Source organism: Anopheles maculipalpis, chromosome 2RL, assembly GCF_943734695.1.
Source record: "Anopheles maculipalpis chromosome 2RL, idAnoMacuDA_375_x, whole genome shotgun sequence".
In the NCBI taxonomy this organism is placed as follows: domain Eukaryota; kingdom Metazoa; phylum Arthropoda; class Insecta; order Diptera; family Culicidae; genus Anopheles; species Anopheles maculipalpis.
This window is the reverse complement of record NC_064871.1, coordinates 4,700,776-4,720,770: the sequence shown is the minus strand read 5'-3', so window position 1 is coordinate 4,720,770 and position 19,995 is coordinate 4,700,776. Positions and strand designations below refer to the sequence as shown.

The 19,995-nt window shown below is 43.6% G+C and overlaps 3 protein-coding genes and 1 long non-coding RNA gene across 4 annotated transcripts; 2 read left to right on the top strand and 2 right to left on the bottom strand.

Annotated features, from left to right (window-relative positions):
• Positions 1-1,262: 1,262 nt before the first annotated feature.
• On the bottom strand, positions 1,263-3,723 carry LOC126559896 (uncharacterized). The gene is made up of 2 exons (XR_007607050.1): positions 3,601-3,723; positions 1,263-1,397 (listed from the first exon to the last, which is right to left on the bottom strand). It is a non-coding gene; the product is annotated as an uncharacterized LOC126559896 (long non-coding RNA).
• LOC126557148 (DNA-binding protein Ewg) lies at positions 3,616-7,726 on the top strand. Its single transcript, XM_050212825.1, has 7 exons — positions 3,616-3,918; positions 3,986-4,411; positions 4,536-4,664; positions 4,896-5,213; positions 5,657-5,785; positions 5,848-5,986; positions 6,786-7,726. Exons 1-7 carry the CDS (start codon positions 3,616-3,618, stop codon positions 7,724-7,726), a joined length of 2,385 nt encoding a protein of 794 aa, XP_050068782.1.
• A 4,292-nt stretch (positions 7,727-12,018) lies between these two features.
• Positions 12,019-13,007, top strand: LOC126560010 (uncharacterized). Its single transcript, XM_050216171.1, has 4 exons — positions 12,019-12,294; positions 12,380-12,492; positions 12,582-12,660; positions 12,747-13,007. The coding sequence occupies exons 1-4, from the start codon at positions 12,019-12,021 to the stop codon at positions 13,005-13,007; spliced, it is 729 nt and encodes a 242-aa protein (XP_050072128.1).
• Positions 13,008-13,735: 728 nt separating this feature from the next.
• Positions 13,736-19,630, bottom strand: LOC126556708 (transcriptional regulator ATRX homolog). Its single transcript, XM_050212152.1, has 14 exons — positions 18,598-19,630; positions 18,159-18,523; positions 17,495-18,091; positions 17,116-17,417; positions 16,762-17,033; positions 16,120-16,281; positions 15,790-16,030; positions 15,585-15,738; positions 15,283-15,510; positions 15,035-15,206; positions 14,560-14,950; positions 14,314-14,489; positions 13,995-14,216; positions 13,736-13,897 (listed from the first exon to the last, which is right to left on the bottom strand). Exons 1-14 carry the CDS (start codon positions 19,615-19,617, stop codon positions 13,736-13,738), a joined length of 4,464 nt encoding a protein of 1,487 aa, XP_050068109.1. The 5' UTR covers positions 19,618-19,630.
• Positions 19,631-19,995: the final 365 nt, after the last annotated feature.

The following is a 19,995-nucleotide window of genomic DNA, read 5'->3' as shown; positions in this document are numbered from 1 at the left end:
GTACTTGTGCTTCTCAATGTTGGTTCTGCCGCCGAGAAATTAGAGAACTTAGTTTAAAAAGTGCCCTAAAAAACAGCGGGACGTGGGTGCTTCAACGAGTTCCGAATTGGGTGTGCGTGTGTGTGTGTGTGTGTGTGTGTTTTTTTTTTTTGCAGTTTACCGTGAAATGCGTTCCTGGGGGCCTGGCAGCGTACGCTAGTACGCTAAAACGGAAAAAAGTTAGAATTTATTGCCTCCATAATCGAGGTCGAGGTCAACATTTTTGGCAAACCTTTCGGCAAATATTGATCTTTATGTATTGCCTTTTGTCTGGCGACTAGTTTTTTGACCAGTTTTGACTAGTTTAGTTTGACTAGTGTTTTGTTGTTACGAACTGAAGATATGTTTTTTATTATATCAAGAAAAAAAAAGATAAATTTTATAATTATGTCTTCCGGTTTACATAAATGAACAAAACAACGATAGCATGTAAGACTCTAACCATAGGAAACAGCACATTGAATAAATGGTTTTAGTCGAGAACTGCTGATAAGAAAATGTACATAGAAAGTAAACTCTGTGTTAAGGGTAGTTTGAACTATCTCAAACTGAATTCTTCTACAACAGTGTTGCACAATCATATCCCACGTGGCCAGAAAATGGAATTAACATTATTCACTAAATAGCCTTCACTACAGCACTAATTGAGTCATCTGAGAGGTATGCCTCTTTTCCATTGCTTTCTTGAATAATCCTTCATGAAACTTATAACATAGAAGCACGTTTCTCCGTTAATTCTTTGGTCACCACAAACCACCAGTCCTATCTCCTAAATCACTAACCCCTAATCCATCACTTATACATATAGTTATCAACATTATAGTGAAATTATGTTGAGCTGATTACCAAAACAGATGTAAAAAATGAGCAATATATGCATTAGCAAACAAAAAAGCTGATAAAACTGTAGAACATCATTCCCAGCGTAACGGTCGGTTCAAATTTGAAGAGTTTCGAAGCAAACCACGTTCGAACGTGTGCAGAGCTCCGCTCGGCGTTACTTTTCGAAGTCGAGTTTCGAGCAAGCTAACGCTGTGTGTGCATGGGACGCCCGGTGTGTGTATGGGTGAGTAGCAGCGGCCTGGCGTTCGTGTGCGTGTGTGTGTGTGTTTGTACGTTTGCATGTGTTTGCTGTGTGGAAAAATCAATACCGAGTCCGGTCGTGGAAATCGTGGAAAAGTAGCGAGCAGAGGTTTTTCCGGAAAAATAAGCCCAATTTTGTGGTGAAATCGCGCGTGAAACGGTGTGAAAAGTGATTCCAAACCACCATCGCCAGCGTTTGGGTTGTTGATGTCGGCCGTACGTGGACGGGATCTATTTTTGTAAACTTCACGCAGGTGCGTAACGCGAAAATTTAACTGGGCTTGCTCAGGAATAATGCTGTGTGCTGTGCGGTTGGCGCTTGGTACAAAAGGCAAAAGGGCAAACTCGGGAAAATTTCATGCGCTGAGGCCTCCAATAGCGCTTGATTTTGGGAAATGAGCTGAGTCGAACGGCAAAAAACTGTAAACAAACGCGCCACAGCACCGTTTCCCAGCAAAAGTGTGCCGCAGTCGCAATGCAGTCGCCGTGCGGGAAAATTGTGATTTTTCGTGTGCCGTGTAGGAAAAGCGTATTTTTCACGGATACCGCCGTGCTGTGGTTTGGCAAGATGGAAGTCAATTTGTCTCGTGCACCGTGTCCGTGGGTGAGCGCGCGTGTAGAATATTTTGCGTCCTTTTTGGCAGGACGAAACCTGTCAAGAAAAACGGCGATCTCGGTAGGTGGTGAAAAAGGATCGGTGAAAAATGGTACGCCGTGAAAGCAAATTTTCACGAGACGAAAAGTCTCTCATCGCCACCATGTTGTGTTGTCCGTAGGCTAATCTAGGGGAGATTCGGCCCTAGTGAAAGTGGGTTTTTTTTGCTTTCTTTGTAGCTGTCCCGCGCCATGTGGTACGTGATGGTAAAAATGCATTTCATATAGCAGCCCCATTGCCTGCAACGCCTTAGCAACGCAAATTGCACTCACAAATGAAAGTGTAGTAGGCCCCGAAAAATGAATCACTTTGTTGCTGTCCCTTGCATGTAGAAAAAGGGCCAGTACGAAGGAAGAGGTGTTAATGTTGCGAGGAAGGGAAGCATCCTCGGAAACACACATACACACTGACACAACACAGCATGGTGAGCACGATGATGGTGTCGTAGCGAGCATAAGTACATAGGGAGCATAGGTTGTTGGCTTGTGTTTCGCTTCCTCCATGCTGTGCCGTAACAAAGGGAAAATGTTTGCGAACGATATAAAGGACGAAAGGGTGGACGGAGGAGGGAGGGGGGTAGCGGGAGGGAACGGTTTAAAGGGACTGAGTACATGCTTGCTTCGATAGGTATGCACCGAGCGTGTATCTGTGCGTTTAAATAGAGATCGCTTTTGCCGGGCGCGTCATAGAACAATGGCCACACGTTGTTCCTGTTCGGATCTTTTTCGTTCTTGAATCTCAAATGTCCATGGTGTTAGGGGCCGACGAATGTGTATTTAAATTTTGGATGTATCAACACTGTTTAACTAAGGATAGTGAGATTAAAACGAATATGTAGGAGGAAACCCTTTAGTTGGAAGTTTAATATTAAATTGAAACATTTAAATTACCTTTCAAAGATAGAACTTGATTTTTACCTTATTGAAAGTGCCTTATTAGGTCAAGGCTAATAAAGGTTATATAAAAAATGAGATTTGGTCATCTGTATAATAGGTCTTCGCATTGCATTCTGCAGACAATTTCTAATTAATTTTAATCAATAAGTTGTTTGCTAATTCATCTGGTAAACAAACATGGACTAAAATTAGCGTATTTTAAACAAAAATCTTTATGCTTTTTGAGCTTGATGATACAGTTCAAAAGTAGTAGAATGTGTAAAACATTTCTTTAAAAATCTCCTGAATTATAAAATATAAATTAAAACATTTTTCATGCAAAAAATAGACATCTGAATCTTAATGCATTCGGAAATAATTTACTATGTCTAGAGTCTGAAATTAGAAATAATCTCTTTCTCTGTATTGTACGATGATCCTCCATCTATTGCGGATCAATTTTGAAGGACATCTGTTCGGACCCCATTTTCGATGGTCAGGGAACAGTGTTTACCGAAATGGTTCTGGGCTACGGGAAATTTCAAACTGTTGTAATTCGTGTACGAGCCAGGTCATCTAAAAACGATTCTTAAACGACAAAATTACAAAAACACTCACGAAATTTTGGAATTTGAATTTTGAAATCATCAGTGGCCCGTGCCCTAAAGAACACTCAATCTTTCAAGAATTTCAACACACTCATTAAGTTGTTTTTGGAATATCTACTTCTGACCGAAGTGCTAAATACTGATAGATAGAGACCCTTCTTCCGAATTAACCGCATAATCTAAAAGGAAAAGTAGAAACCAATCGTGTCAAGACAAATATATGTTCAGGATGTGTTGAAGGACCATGATAATAAATAATGTGTTGGACCATGATAATAGACAATTGTAAACAACCAGCCAAAATGTAAATTCTGGTACTTGCAGCGTAAAAAACTAACACACACACACACCAAACATGAGTTTGACCATAAACGCGGTAGATGCGATGGAGTACGTCGAGGACGATAACATTACCGGTGCATCAGACGACGATGATGACGACAATCCAAGCAGTCCGGGCAGTGCGTACGACGATGGGAACCTCATCAACGTTGCCATGGAAAATGAAGTCACCGCACAGCTGGTAGCCGCCGGTGTCGTCGGCGTAGCTGCCGCAGCCGCCATCACATCATCCAAGAAGAAAAAACGGCCACATTCGTTCGAAACAAACCCTTCCATCCGCAAGCGGCAACAGAACCGACTGCTAAGGAAGTTACGAGTATGTCCCGCTTCAGAGCTTTATCCGTATCCGAGTCTCATGACCTTTGCCCTCCTCACCCACACAGCAAACCATTTTCGAGTACGCTACGCGCGTCGGACAGCAGGCAGTCGTGTTGGTGGCAACGCCGGGCAAACCAAACAATATCTACAAAGTATTCGGAGCCAAACCGCTGGAGGATGTGCTGAAAAATTTGCGCAACAACGTGATGGACAAGCTGGATGAGGCACTCGCTGCACAGGCACCACCCCGGGTACAAGACGATCCTTCGCTTTTTGAGCTGCCGCCGCTCATCATCGACGGTATACCGACGCCTGTGGAGAAGATGACCCAGGCACAGCTGCGTGCGTTCATTCCGCTAATGCTGAAGTACTCGACCGGACGGGGCAAGCCGGGTTGGGGCAGAGACTCTACCAGGCCCCCCTGGTGGCCGAAGGAACTACCGTGGGCCAACGTTCGCATGGATGCACGCACTGAGGAAGAAAAGCAAAAGGTAAACAGATTGGAAAAAGTTGTGGGTAAAGTATGGGTTTGGGTTATGGGCCCCACCGGTGTTGGTTCTTTCTGTTTACCGTTTCTTTGTACCTATAATCTTTTGCGAAAACCCACGAGCACAGATAAGCTGGACACATGCACTGAGAAAAATTGTCATAAATTGTTACAAATACCATGGAAGAGAAGATCTGTTGCCAGCGTTCAGTGAAGAGGACGAAAAGGCGAACGCCATAGCAACGGCGAGCTCAAATGTAAGTATCGTTTGTTATCGGTTGCTTTGATGCACACAGTGCGAGAGAGAGAGAGAGAGACCGGAATAAGAGTCTTCTGGCTGATGAAAAAAAACGACATTCGCGATTCCGATCGCTTAAAAAAAGTGACAATATCGTTAAACCGGGCCTGTATGGTCAATATTTCTTTTCAATTCGTTAACTCTGCTGGCCATATATGCGCGGGGATGATCGTTGTTGTTGCGACATCAGGTTGATGTGATGAAGATTGAAAACGGCAGCATAGTGACGGTGGGTCCGGCCGGCAACAACAACACAACCACGGCCACCATCACCAACAGTGCCGGCGGCCAGCAACAAATCATCATCCATCAGGCACACCCGCAGCAACAACAGCAGCAACAGCAAGGCCAGTCTAACGGACAGACCACGACAACGATCACCAGTGCGAACGGGCAGATCATAAAGGAAAATCCGGACGGCACAATACAGATCCAGCAACAGTCGTCACCCTCGCAGACCCTCAACGCGCAGGTTTGCTTAGACTCGATGGCTCTAAGCGATGTGGATGTTCGTACTAACACCAGTTTTCTACTAAGCCATGTGTCGATGTTGTGCGATTGTTTTTGAGTGTTATGTTTTTTTGGTTGATTTTTTAAACATTTTTCTGTTCGAATGGCGTTTGATTTGTTACCCAATTTTTATTTAGTTTGAATTCACTTTTTTCTTCCGCTCGCAATTGGTTGATTTGCTCCACACTATTTTTTTTTTTTTGTAGATTTTCGAATAATTTATGCTTGATAAAGGTTTCGCATATTGCTACGTGTTTTTTTAAGATTATTTTTTTGTGCTCCAAATATATTAATCAATCAATTCCCCCCCCCCCCTCACATTGATTTTTTCCTACCTTCTTTTTTATCTTTAATTTTTGTTGTTGCTTTTTGCCGTCCAATAAATTGCTAGTTTTGCATATCTCTGACCCAGCATTGTTCCATTTTTTTTTTATTTTCCAGTTCACTCACACTGTCCTGCAAACCATCCAGAACCCCGACGGCACCGTGTCACTTATTCAGGTTGATCCCAACAATCCCATCATCACGTTACCGGATGGAACTACCGCACAAGTACAAGGAATTGCAACCGTAAGTGTGCGAACTGGTCATATATGGTCAGCTAAAATAATGCGCCTTAATTTATTTTACAGCTGCAGCCACAGGGTGACGGAGGTGTTCACGCAATTCAAACTATATCAGATGGACAGGGTGAAAGTATGTCAGTTGACCTAACGGATGCTACTCTTGGACAGGATGGACAGCTTATAATTACAGGAGAAGATGGACAAGGTACGTAGAGAATCTATTTGGTGAAAATTAATCTATCCCGTGCGGAGACTTTGTTTCCAATGGATACTAGGGGGTAGTTGTCCTTCAACATGATATTCATATACGCGGCCCCAAAGTGGCTCCTTGTCACCATGGTGGCAACTAGTGTGGGGTTGTGAGCTTGAGAGCTACCGGGAGCCCTCAACTCAATAAAGTGAGGACTCTCTGTGTGTTCTTCTATTTCAAAAAGGTAGATTTTCGCCTTCGCAAGGTACCTCCTCGCGCTCTTCGCGCTCATTAAACGCTTCGTCCTCATGAGGAGGTAGCTCATCGAGCTCTTTTTATCTCACGAAGTAGCTCTTCGCCCTCGGTGATTGATTTCGTCAGTGGAGTAATCGGGAGACCTCACTTCTCACATATTAGTGAGCACTCTAGTGTCAAGCTATATAAGCATTCTGTATAACAGTCTATAGATCATGAAGGAGGGCGTCTCTTGTTTAAAGTAACATGACTTCAGCATCTACGAGGAAGTCCTATGCAATTAAATGCCGCTTGCTCCTTCCACTATTGGGACAAAAAATTTGAAAAAATTGCGCAGGTCTCTGTTTATCAATGGGAAATAAATAGACAAGTCTAAACGCCCTGCAGATTTACAATCTGTTACCTAAAATCACAACCGGTAAAACTCTATCCTAAGCGACTTTGTTGTAGCCCTTGGTAAATTTTATATTCAATTATAGGCGTTAGAGTTGGGAGTCACCCTAGTCATCACCATTTAAGATTTCTCCTAAACACCATTTCCTTTTGCTCTCTTCGCCAGGTTTCCCAGTGAACGTGAGTGGCATGATCACCGTACCGGTGTCCGCTCAGATGTATCAGACGATGGTGGCCAACATACAGCAGGTGCCGAACGTGGATGGAACCGTCTGTATTACCCCGATGCAGGTACATAACATAGCGTCCAATCATGCCCAACAGCAACAACAGCAAACCTCTTCCGTCGTTAGCACCGCTAACAGCACGACACAGAACTTGACCATTTCGACCAACGTAGGTACAGCGAGCCAACACCATCACGCTACCGCAATGCTCACCAACTACACGTTGAGTAGTAACGGAGCGCTTTTAGCTCTGCCACAAATGCAACAACACCATTTGCCATCCGCCGGCAAGCATCAGCAGCGTGGTGGCAGTAACGGGAATAACGTTTCACGCTCCTCCGTTGGTTTGCCAATGGTTGGCCTTAATGCGATACTGCCATCGCAGCGTGGTTGCTTTAACATTTCCACCTCCGGTCATCAGGAAGCGGACAATCAAACCTTGAACAATAATAACAATAACAACATCATCTCCCAACACATTTTGAACGTTCACCGCAAATCGAATGTGATACCGACCGGTGGTAGCAGTACCATCCTCGGTGGTGCCGGTATTGGTGGGAATCAGATAAAATTTTGTATACCAAAGATTGAACCAATGGACGAAGACAAGGACGTCGTGTCGGGCGATGCAAACGCTGCGCCTAGCAGCAGCTTTGTTATACAGCTGAGCGGAATCCCGTTCACTACGACCGACTCGAAATCTGTCCAGCAGCAACAGCAACAGTTGAAGCGAGACATTGAATTGTCGGTTAATGATGGAAGCCATCTGATCGATGCACTAAGCTTAAGTCAGAAAGTTAGCAGTAGCAGTAGTAGCAGTAACAGCAACAACGCGACGGACGAAATGAACCAGAAACGCTTTGGTTTGCAAAGTGTGTAGAAAGGACTAACTACCATGACGTACGTGACGACACATAGACACACACACACAAACACGCTCATGTAGGGGGGAATTCTTGGGGCCGGATTGCTTGGACCTCTGGGTGTGTTTTACTCACCCTTCGTTTGATACCTCACATCACCTCATGAACTCTGCTAGGAAAATTTTGACCCTTCGTATCTCTTTGTTTTATTTATAGCAACGCGTGCCATTGCAATGTTACTTTTAAGTTGTGTTTGTGTGTGTTAATTTTTTATTTTGACAAAGAAATCAATCTATTAGATGTAAACGGTAGTGTTATCGTTTAGTGTTGTTTTTTGTGTTAGTAATTAGGCTGAATTTCTTCATTTACATTTGGTTTTTTCGTGCAATTTCTAGTCTTACACTGCGTAATGTATGATTGTGTCCATTAACTTATAGTGCGTAAGAAAGGTAGAATATAAGTAGGAATAGCGTGGGCGCTCTTTTTCTCTTTTTTTTATTTACCTAGAACAGAAGGCAATCGACCTTAGCGCCATGGCAACGAAAGTCAGTACAAACCACCACAGCAAGCATGCGAGCTTATTCGAGTCCAACTGGTTTTACTAACTTATTACTAAGGCTAGGGAGATAGAAAAACTATTTATTTTATTTATAGACTACCTAGCATCAAACATGCAAGAATTTACTAGGATAGTTTACAAAGCTTATGGCAGGGTTTTCACTGTAATCAGTTTCTCGACCGCGGTATGAGTGCTTTGAAGGAAAATCCCATCTTTTTTTCCACACAAACAACGAACAAACCCAGCCCCAACCTCTTTGTGCTATTTATCATTTTCTCGTAAAGGATCTCAGTTCGTTTGCTCATATTTTAGTCAGTTTCTTTTTTGTAGCAAAGCAAAAACGCAGCCGTCTGGTTGAACCAATTTCGCGGTCATTTGAACGTATAACTACAGTTTTAAGAGAAAAAGGCGCGGGTGCGGATGTGTTTTAGATTTTAAAAGATTTTATAACCAAAGAATAGTTGAAACTCTGTGCCTTCTTTTTCACGTAACGTCAATAGCTAAGTAAGTAGTTAAAAACCATGAAATCAGCAAGCGTGGTCTATTTAATAAGTGGCGCTATCTGTACAAAACCAAAGCTCAATGAAACACCACTTTAAATTATCTTGTGTTATATGACAACGTTTGTTTTTGTTTATTTAATTATTAGTTAGTAGTACAATTATATAAAATTTTTATTTTTGTAGCTCCACCACACCCAACCGGTCACAAAACAGATCTTCCCTCCATAGTAGACAACCACTGTTGTAACCGGCTGCTTACAACCAGGTTGCTAGACAACGAACGGATAGACGATCCGTCTCGATGCTGCTGCACACACAATTTGTAGCAAGCGATAAAATAATATGTCACTGTTTTTCTTTTCTTTTCAGATGTGTGATTTAGTGAGTAGCATTTTATGAAGCAGCTAGCGATTTTTAACAGCTTTTTTAGTTTCTCCATAGTTTACAAAGCAAAGTCTTGTGTTTCTCCCGCTCAAGTTTCCTCCTAATTGTTTTGTTTCTCCACTTTGCATTCCATTTGTACAGTTTTGATTTTTTTTTCTTTAGTATTTTTTATGTGTGATTTATATTATTTTATTCGATTTTGTCTTGCAAACTGTTTGCTATCTAGGTGGAGAACGGTGAAACGATGGAAACCATAACCGTGGGTCCCGGTATGCATCAGATGATGATCCAGGGACCGCCAGGTTCGGAACCGCAGGTCCTGCAGGTGCTCAGCCTCAAGGATGCGTCGGTGCTGACGAAAGCGATGGCCGCAATATCGGACGTTAAGGGAGAGGAGGCCACCATCATTGAGCACTAAATCTAGTGTAATGGGTTTTTTTTTCTTTTAAATTTTAAGGGCTGCTATATTTACTTACCGATCGCCATTTATTTATTGTCACATCTCCCCAAGCTAAAGTCAGAGAAAAAGAAAAAAACGTATTTATATATATACATAGAATATTTCTTATACAGAGAGAGAGAGAGAGAGAGAGAGAGAGAGAGAGAGAGAGAGAGAGAGAGAATAAAACATTTGGGGCAGCAAATGGGGAAGCAGATTGTAAGTAACGACAGGCAGATAGAGAGGGCTGCAGAAGTCAGAACATTTCTAGTCGATAAGTGATGCACACAAACAAAAACCTCCCCGGTCCCCCCCCCCCCCCCACGGGATACCCCGCAACCAATTCTAGTCCTTCCAATTCTAGATCCTCCTTCTCTAACTTATTAATTGCTAGTCAAAATTCGTGTCATTTTCATGTTCATGTCATTGGAAGTAGATAACTTATGAAGATCATTATTATTATTATTATTATTAGTCAACATTATTCCTTTTGAAGAACAAATGAAGACAAATCTCGAGAGAGAAAGGAAGATAGAGAGTCATTCCATAAAATTGAATTGACTGTAAATACAATTGTGCAAGAGAAAGTGTATTCCCGATTGAATAATGTGCAAACTGATGCCTAATTTTGGGAATTCCGATCCAATCATTAGACTTTAATTGTACCTATTAAGTATATGCGTCACTCACACAGCAACAACAGCAAGTAACAGTAATTGCATTTAGTAGCCAGATGGCGAGATAGCAGCTCCCCAAAGATTTATAAACTTCAGTGAAGTGTGGCGCAAACGTTCGTGGTGTCAGGTGGTTGGTAGATATTATTATTCGTACAAGCTCGATAGTTTAGTGCAATGTTTATTTTCCGTTTATAATCTGCTTCCTAACTAGGTACTTATTATAAGCGCAATAACAAAAGGAAACAAAAGGACGCGCTTGACCGCTTAACCAGGGCGGTGGAGGCGTAAAAACAAGTCATAATTTTAGTTTTAAAATGTTCTAAATACTCTGACCGGATGGTCATAAGGAGGCTATGAACTATTTACACACAATTTATTTATTTATTTATTTATTTACTTATTTATTATGGTCTAACATATTCTTTATTTATTTATGTTTGTTGTCTTTTAAAATGTCGATGTATTTTATTGGTTATTTATTTATTTATTGAAACATAGGTTTTTTGTGAATTAAATTATATTTTTCATGTTCAAAGAGCTACAAACTAAATCTTCCGGGTTTAGTACCCAGTTTAAAACTACAAACACAATCCACTCGTAAGAACAGTGTAAAAAAAAAGAGAGAAAGAGAGACAGAGAGTGGAATATCGTACATACAACAACTTTTAACGCATCAATAAGTGTGAACATACGTTAGTTTTGTGTTGTAAAAATCGTCACCGGATACACTATTGAAACGGTTTTGTTTTAACTTATGTACAAAAGGAAAGTAAGACGATTTAAAGAAGGAAGGAGAAAACGGAAAATAAAACAGTATGGCAAGTTTAATTAGTGCAAACAAAAGAAACAAAAGCGAGAACAACAAAACATTAAACACACAAGAGGACAAAGACTGAAATGCATTCTAGGAGTCATTGTATAAAGATGAAATGTTGGAGCAAGAGCACAGAGATTGCGAGATTGTAAAACCAGTCAGAAAACAAACAACAACAAAAACAAAACTCCCAAGAAAGAGGAATCGACACATACATGCACACACATACACATGCTTAGTTTGATCGACTCACTGTGATTTTTGTTTGTTTTGTTTTGTTTTTAGATACACATCCACTTGAAAACACAGACATTTCTCTTCTTTTCCTTCAGCGGTTGCAGCAGCAACCATTATTTTTACAATCGAGAAGCGTAATATTCGTACACCAACCAACCCCCTTCCCTTATATAATTCTTGTGAGTGTGTTGGAAGTCTTGTGTTAAAATGAGTTAAATAAATAATGAATGTATAAATAAATTACGACTTTGATGAAAACTTGCAACCGATCGTTTGCCTTTCGAATTTATTCTATTGGTCACCTTATGGGGAGGCGAGAATGGTGCACATTTCATCACGCACTGTATTGGTTGTCACGTGACAACGTGATGCTCGTCAAACGTCAAACTGTATGACCGTAGCCGATTTCCCACAGTGCCCACCCCACGACAATGCGTGTGAGCGAGACAGAAGCGTCAACAAAGCGTACGAGATGGAGCGCATTGTTGTGGCATTTGGTGCCTGATGCGCTTAATCATTCTCTGTTTATAAACGTCTCGTACTGTAGACAAAATCAGTACCGAAATCAGCTGTTCTTTTTTGTCTGGCTCTTCCACATGTGTTAATACACAGGGCACAATACCGTAGCGTACTCGCAAAACCGCACAAGACCAGTTCTTCGCACGGTAGTAGCGTTCCCCCTAACCAAAGAAGAAAATGTGTAAATATTTAGCGTTAGTGGTGCTGGTGGTGTTCACTTTGGGTTTGGTAGAGCCAACCACAGCCAGCGAGTGCAGACGGGTTGGGCCATGCTCCTGTGAATTCATCGACGGGACCGGCATTAATCTGCAGCCACTAATAGACATCGGTGCCCAACCGTTGCACGCCAACGAAACGAACGGAGATACGTACTATTTTCACCCATGCAGTGACATACAGTACACGGCGGATGATAATAAAACGATCACCAACGATTGCAGGAAAGGATACACGGTAAGCGGGCGGAGAAAGTGAGCACAGAGGCAGACCGTAATAAGTACTTTTCGTTTCCCTTTCCCGCTTCTTCGCCGACCTACAGCTTTGCAAGTTTGAAGCGGCCAACAAACGGTTGGTACGGTTGGGTGAGCTAAAGGAAACGCAATTCACCACCGACGATGGGCTTTATCTTAGCTATATCAAACCGAGCCAAAGGTAAACAAAATTCTCCAGAAGAACGCGCCTCCCATTGGGATGAGTCATAATCTTACTCACAAAAAAAAATGTACAATTATCAATTTCAGTATAACGCACGTAAAGTTGGCATGTACCACCGATAAGAAGTCGTACTTTTTCCCGGATTACACCAACAATATCACCACGGTACGAAACCAACAAAAAAAGGACAAAAGGAAGCGAAACAAACAACCAGAAAAATGAACTGTCGTGTTCTTTCCTTTCTCCTCCAGCATCTGTTGCTTTTCTCGCCATACGCATGTCCCATCGTGATGGAAGATTACAGCAAACCCAGCACCGGCACGGTACTGTTGATAATGCTGTTTGTGGTCGCCGTGTCGTACTTCCTCATCGGTGCGACGGTGAACGCATTCTACATCGGTGCACGGGGAATGGAGATCGTGCCGCATGTGGATTTCTGGCGCGAATTGCCCAGCCTGGTGCGGGTGAGTGTGTTGTACGCTTTCGGTCACACCAACGAAATCGTGCATTGAACACCATTTTTCTCTCGTTACAGGAAGGAGCCCAGTTTATTCAGAACGGTTGCCGAGTCGCAAATCGTGCACCGGATCCGGATTCATATGACGCCATATAATCGTGCTATGCTGCTGGGTTTCCCTATTGACAAAGTTGCCTTACAGGGGGGTTTTTACTTGATAATGTAAAAGCGTCAATGATTTTGGTAAACACTTCAGATGAAATGGTAGCCTTGTACCATGTCATCTGAAGCCATCACAATGTCATCTAGCTTAGTCCTCCATTTCATCTGGAGTGTTAATCATAATAACCCTGTAATGACCACTATTAAGGATTTTTGTCAATGCAAATTTCCTCTTAATAGTGCCTAAATAGGCAGATTCTGTCAACAGGGTTACTACTACCGACTGAATACTACGTTGTTTGCTACCATATACTCTACTTCATTTCGATGTGAGCGCGATCAAAGTAGCCGCGTGTAGAGAGGAGGACAACTTCTTTCCGCAATATACATACACACATCATGCAGCGCTAGTGTGTTGGTGGTGTATGTGTGTATGTGTGCGTACGCGCGTTTACACCGAAGAGGGGAATAGAAAATGTCTTTATTTAAACAGCTAAGATGTGTTGTGAATAAAATCTAATTTCATCAAGTACGTTCTTTACTACGTAGGGACTACCTGCTGTGTTATCTATATGTTAATGTTCGATATTCGAAGCGTGAAGATCCAATATGTTCCATGCTCTAATCGAGCTCAACTACGTTGGGATCGATAGTGACAGGGCCTCGATTTTCGATTGGCACAGTAGTAGTACCACCAACAACAGCAGGGCCGGCAACCATACCGGAAACACCAGCCGGACCAAATCTATGCGTTCCACTAATACCAGGCTCTTGCAGCGGAATCTATTTGCGAGAAGCAAAATACAAAAAAAGCAGAGACAAATATTATTAAAGAACGTTCTAGCGGACAACCAATTGTAAGCGAAACAATTGCTTGTACCGAGAATGGCGGCAGAAATGTCGGTCTTACGCCTGTTTGATTTGGATTCATCTGGTAGTGCATGTTCGGACCGGTGCCCATCATCATTGGCTGCTGCTGCGGCGGCATCTGTCCTACTACCATTCCAGGCTGTAGCGTATTGTAGGTTGCTGCATACTGTTGCGATACAGCAGCGGATGGAACCTCCAGCTTGTAGTAAAGATCCCATAAACTTCTATACATCTGTACGATGAAAGACAGAAACCGGAACGATCGGATGTGTGAGAAAGATTACCTGTATCATCAGTAGGCAGCAGTTGGAAAGCCGCGCGTTTCTTACCGTTAATTCTCCTTCCCTCATCTGTGCCGTTAGTTGCTGCATCATATATGGTATCATAGCATTTATGGTGGCATCATTAAAAGTCGGATTATCCTCCCGTGCCTTAATGTTGAGCAGCTTCAGCAGCACATCGTTGCGGAAGCCGTACGTTGTGCTGGATGTAACTGGTCCATTAGCTGCGAAACGACACGACGACGACGTTAATAAACACCCAAAAAAGCCAGCACACTGTTGTTCGAAGCTTACCTCCTCTTCCACCCATCATACCAACACCCATTCCTAAGACTCCACCAACATACGCTGACACTGGTGGACGATTCTTTTCCTGCTCAAACTCTTCCCAGGCCGACTTGCGTTCCTCCTCGTTGAGTGTTTCCTCCTCCTTGTTCTCCAGCAACGAATCGTGCTCGTGATACTTGTAGATAAGCGGATCGAACCGTTGCAACAGCTCGGCAAACAGACGATCCTTCGGAAGGTTAGGCATCGGTCGGGGTTCGCTCGGTTCCACATCGTACCGGTACAGCTCTTGCAGATCGTTCTCTTTGTAGTGCCGGTCAATCTGTTGCTCGTCTATGACACGCTTGGAGATAGCTTGCTTCGTAACCTGTCGTTCGTAGATTTTCTCCTCCATCGTACCCTATTTGTTGGGGCGGTGGTAAGAAGACCAGGATAAGAAAAAACAAATGTCACCGAAAAAAAAAACAGCAAAAAAATCTCTTACCATTGCAATGAAACGATAAATATAGCAGGGTTTATTCTGCCCGAATCGATACACGCGGAATATGCTTTGGATGTCGTGGGACGGGTTCCAGGACACGTCAAAGATGACCACCCGATTGGCGGCCACCAGATTTATACCCAGTCCACCGGCTCGGGTCGAAATCAGGAATAATCTGTCGGATAAAGATTGACATTTTTTTAACGATGCATATTTTTAAGTTGGCCGCCCCTCTTTTTGACCATTTTTACCTTGCGCGTGTGTTGCTCTCGTCGTTAAACACCTTGCACGCATCGTTCCGGTTATCGATGGACGTTGATCCGTCCAGCCGGAAGTAATCCAATCCCAACGACCAGGATGCGGGATACTTGCTCAACTGCTCATCCCTATCCTCTTCATCTTTCTGCATATTTTCATCCAGCAAAGCGAGAAAGTGTTCTATCACGTCCAACGAGTACAGGGACTGTGAAAACACCAGTCTGTGAATTGGGAATTTAATACAGTTAGTAACAGTTGCCCAATACAAGCGCGCTACAAGATGCAGAAAACGTACAGCTTATCACCGATAGCTTCGCATTCCTTTAGAATTTCCATTAACACGATCAACTTTCCGGAGTGCTCAAGGTTGTCCAGTTCCGTTTCGGGACACATCTGCATCCACCATTCGGTCGGATTTTCTGGCTTCTCAAACAAAACGTCGTCCAATACTACACATAAATAGAAATAACATTCACAACTTCCCTGCTCTAGTGTTATACAAACATTATCCTTTTCCCCCATACCATTGTTTGGATTGTTCCTGGTGCTACGAGTGTTAGTAGCTTTCGGCCTGCTTTCGGTCGAATCGGCACCATCGTGACTGTTTTCATTGTGCACGGATTGTACATCGGAATCGTCATCGGACGTGGCGGGTGTCGACTCGGCACTTTCCTCCTCCGAAACATCGTCGATGAAATCCTTGATCGATCCGACTGATTCATTGTCGCTGTCCAGATCACGCTGAAAGCAAGGATCGATCGTAATGACATATTGTAGGGGATTGGTTGTTGAAAACTGGTTGTTTCTATCGTCTACCCCTCTCTACAAACCTTGCGCTGCTGTTTAATTTCGTATCGATCACTGTTGTACCGCAGCACACGCGGATGGGTCCATATTCGTTGCAGGTTCTGAAAGTCATTAAACAGCATCGACGAGCGCTTTTGTGTCGGATCATCCATAAGTCGTTTGCCAGCTAGATTTTCCATATAGTACTATGGAAGAATGAGAATAAGCATTAATTTTCTTGCAAGCACAAATGGTTGCAAATGGTCGCGAGTTGTCGCGAGAATTTATCAGTCGAAAGCTCTTTTGAAAATCATTATTTTAACATATTGATATGTAATTAATTTGGAAAAAAAACGCTTTCAACAGCCCAGCATCATCACCCAAGATAAAATATATTTTAAAAACATGACTATTCCAAGTGCCCTGGACCGGAGAATTTAAAATTGAATTCCTATGGAATCCCAATCGAATCCCTTTAGAGTTCCAATTGAATTCTTCAATCAAGATCCAATCTAATTCGAATCTTCTTAGGGATTGAATCCTAGTTCATTTGTCAAAATGGCATTTGTGAGTACTGGGAGAATAAATGAACCGCTTGCTACCTGTTCGATCGTCCCCGGGAGATTAATTTCAAAGCATCACATCAACCACAAAATACATAAAATATATATAATGATGATCATTACCTTGTAGAGGGTGCTCTGTACCGGTGTCAGCTTGATCGATACCACAAATTCTAGCTTTGGTGGTAGAAACGGCGCTAATACTGAATAGTCTCTGCGTTGTACGCAACCATCCAGCAGCTTGTGCAGCACGTGCGCCCGTTTCCGCATCAGCTGGATGTCGTACGGCGTCGAATCGGTATACTGACCGTTCGTAATCGGGTTCACAAACCGGTTCATATACTCATTGTACGTACCGAGCAGTTTAGGCTTCACGAACTGCACCATACAGAAATCTGTAACGGCGAAAAGCAAAGGACACTTCATTTAGTACAAAGCGCGAACTCGTAAATTACATTCCAACCGCATTTTGCTCACACTCTTTCATGTTATTTTGGATCGGTGTTCCGGTCAGCACGATCCGACGCATCGTGGTAATTCGATTAACCGCCTGCGAGAGGGAAGTTTTTTCGTTCTTCAGCAAGTGACCTTCATCGCACACGATCAGCTCTGGTCCTGGATCGATCAAGGAGGTTTGCAACGATTCGCGCACCTTTTTCCGTATACGTGTTGCGGTCGGATTGGCCAGATTGCGAAACATATCGTATCCCATGATCATCACACCGCCCTCGTTATGCCATTCCATGAGCTTGTTGGCACGTGTCACATTATCCTTGTATCTGTGAATTTAAACAAACGGTTGCTTTATTAGTATTAGTGTGTGTGTTTGGTAATGATCGCTTCATGTAATGCCTACTTTGATATTTCGTACACCTCAACCTCGGTGCCTTTTTTGACATGCTTCATCCACATGTAGAACTCGTTCACCCAGTTTAGCACCGTCGACAGGGGACACACGATCAGGATACGTTCCACACCGGTCAGGTCCGCGTTGGCAAGAAGCGTATGGGTAAGTGTTACCACCTGCAACGATTTACCCAGCCCCATACAGTGTGCCAGAATGCATCCGGAACCTTTGCTTTCCTTCATCTGCTCAATACTTTCGAAGCAAGCGTCAAACATAAACTTAATGCCATTCGCCTGGTGAGGTTTTAGCAACTTCACCAACTTTTTGTCCACCTCGAGCAACGGTTCTTTTGTTTCCTCGTCAAAATCAAGCACCAGCTGTTCGAGCGTGGTGGCCACTTCCGGCTTCTCGTCGTATACCAGATTGTACAGCTTTTGCCGGTCCGCTATGCGCTGTTTCCGTTCACGCTCTTCCTGCTCCGCGTTTTTGGTCGTCTCCTCCAGATCACCCTTTTTGAGCAGTTTGCGTATGTTCTTGCGACCTTTGTTCGGTGAATCACCATCACTGTCGGATTTTTTCTTCCGTTTTAGGCGGAGACCTCTTTTCCTGCAAAAGGAGTAAATCTCTCATACAACGAACGTACTTCTGAGTGTTACCCCTGGGGTTAACAAACCTTTTCACCGGTTTTCCATCATCGTCAGAGGATGATGAGTTGCGCCGTATTCTGGTGCGCTTCTTCCGTACTTGAAAGTCCGCCTTCGCCTTCTTCCCGTCGTCGTCATCATCAGTACCGCTGTCGGAAGCGGCCACGTTTGAGGAGAGTGCCCGTTTCGACCGTTCTGCCGCACGTTGTTTTCTACTGGTGACGGTGTTACTTTTAGTAAACTCCTGATCGCTACCATCACTTACATCGGTGGGCTCATCCGTATTGTCACCATCACCGTTCGTAGTGGCCGCCGCTGTCGACTTCCCTGTACTTTTTTCCTCCTCACTATCGCTGACAGCGCGTCTCTTGCGCGTAGTTCTAGTATTCTTTCGCTAGCAACACATGGGAACAAAGGGTTGATAAATTAAACCTTGCTTACATTTTGCTTGATCAAACCGTGCATTACCTCGTTTGGAATGCTGCTTTCCGTTCTGGTGCGGTTCCGTCCAATCGGTGCATCCGAATCGCTATCTATGCGTGTGATTTCTTCTACATCCGATTGGTCACTTTCTTCTGAACCGTTGTTTTGCTGCTTCTGCTTCCCCTTCTTACTGTTACCGGCTTTGCTTTGTTGCTCCTCCTCATTGGCCATTTTTTTTGCTTCCTTCGCTTTAACGTCCCCGGTGCGCTTTCGACTGTTCCGATCCGAGGCGCTGTCGAACACCAACTTGTCGATAACGCGATTGTGATGGTCCCGGATTTCGCTCAATCCAAAGGACTTCTTTAGTGGGGCTAAATCCGTCGGCAAGCGTTTAACAACAATGCTAAGCTCTTTTGTGCTGGGTGTAGTAGCAGCACCACGACTACCACCGTTGGTTCCTGTTTTCTTTTTTGCACTTGTGCTTCTTACCGACTGTTTACTATTGTTGCCTACCACTTCGTCCGCATCTTCCATACACTTGGACTGTTTAACAATCACAAACTGTTGTATCAGTTCCTCTTCCGAATCGTCGCTCAGCTCAATAATGCTCACACGCTTGTCCTTTGCTGCCGACGGTTTACTCTTGCCACTGCCTGCTTCCTCGTTCCCTACCGCATCTACCAAACTTGGCCGGAGCAATTTCTCGAGCGACACCAATCGAATCGTGTGTTTTGCTTCTGACGCCGGGGAATCTGCAAGCGCTGGAGAGCTGCTCTTCTCATCCACGACGTCGTCAGACGACTTGCTCTCCACCACCACAGCCACTGCCGGTTCACTGTCGCCGCCACTGATTGATGCACCGTTTTCCAGCAGTCCAGCAGGCGTTGGATTATCACCGGTTTTCACTTTCAAGCTGGATTGTACCGTCTCGGACGAATCTTTCTTCACATGCATTCTATCATTTTCGTGATCCACATCAGCTTCAAAATCGTCCCGGTTGCGTTGGCTTCGAGGAACGGACGGCTGCTGTCTGCGCTTGTCCCTTCTAGAGGAGCTTTTTTTCATTCTCAGTCGCAACCTGCCCCGTGCAACTGTACCGTAGGTTCGCAGGTAGTACACGCACAATTCATCTAGCCACTTTTCCTTGCACTTTCCTTTATAGCTTCACCAGGAATATCCCATTGCAAAATAACAGCGCGGAAATAGCGTACGTTGGCGCGGCAATAGCGTATTAGCAGCCGAATCGAATGTTGGCGTTTTCGATTGGTAATTTTTCCCTCCTTCACGAATCGGCGCGGACTACCGCTGACGATAGACAGGGAAAAGTACAACCAAATCGAACCGAGATGGCGGTAGTCAAACTTCTGTCAATTTTTTTTTCAAACCAAGCGGATTGTTAGCTGTGCTTATTAGGCCTTTATTAAGGTCACACAGAACCGAAAT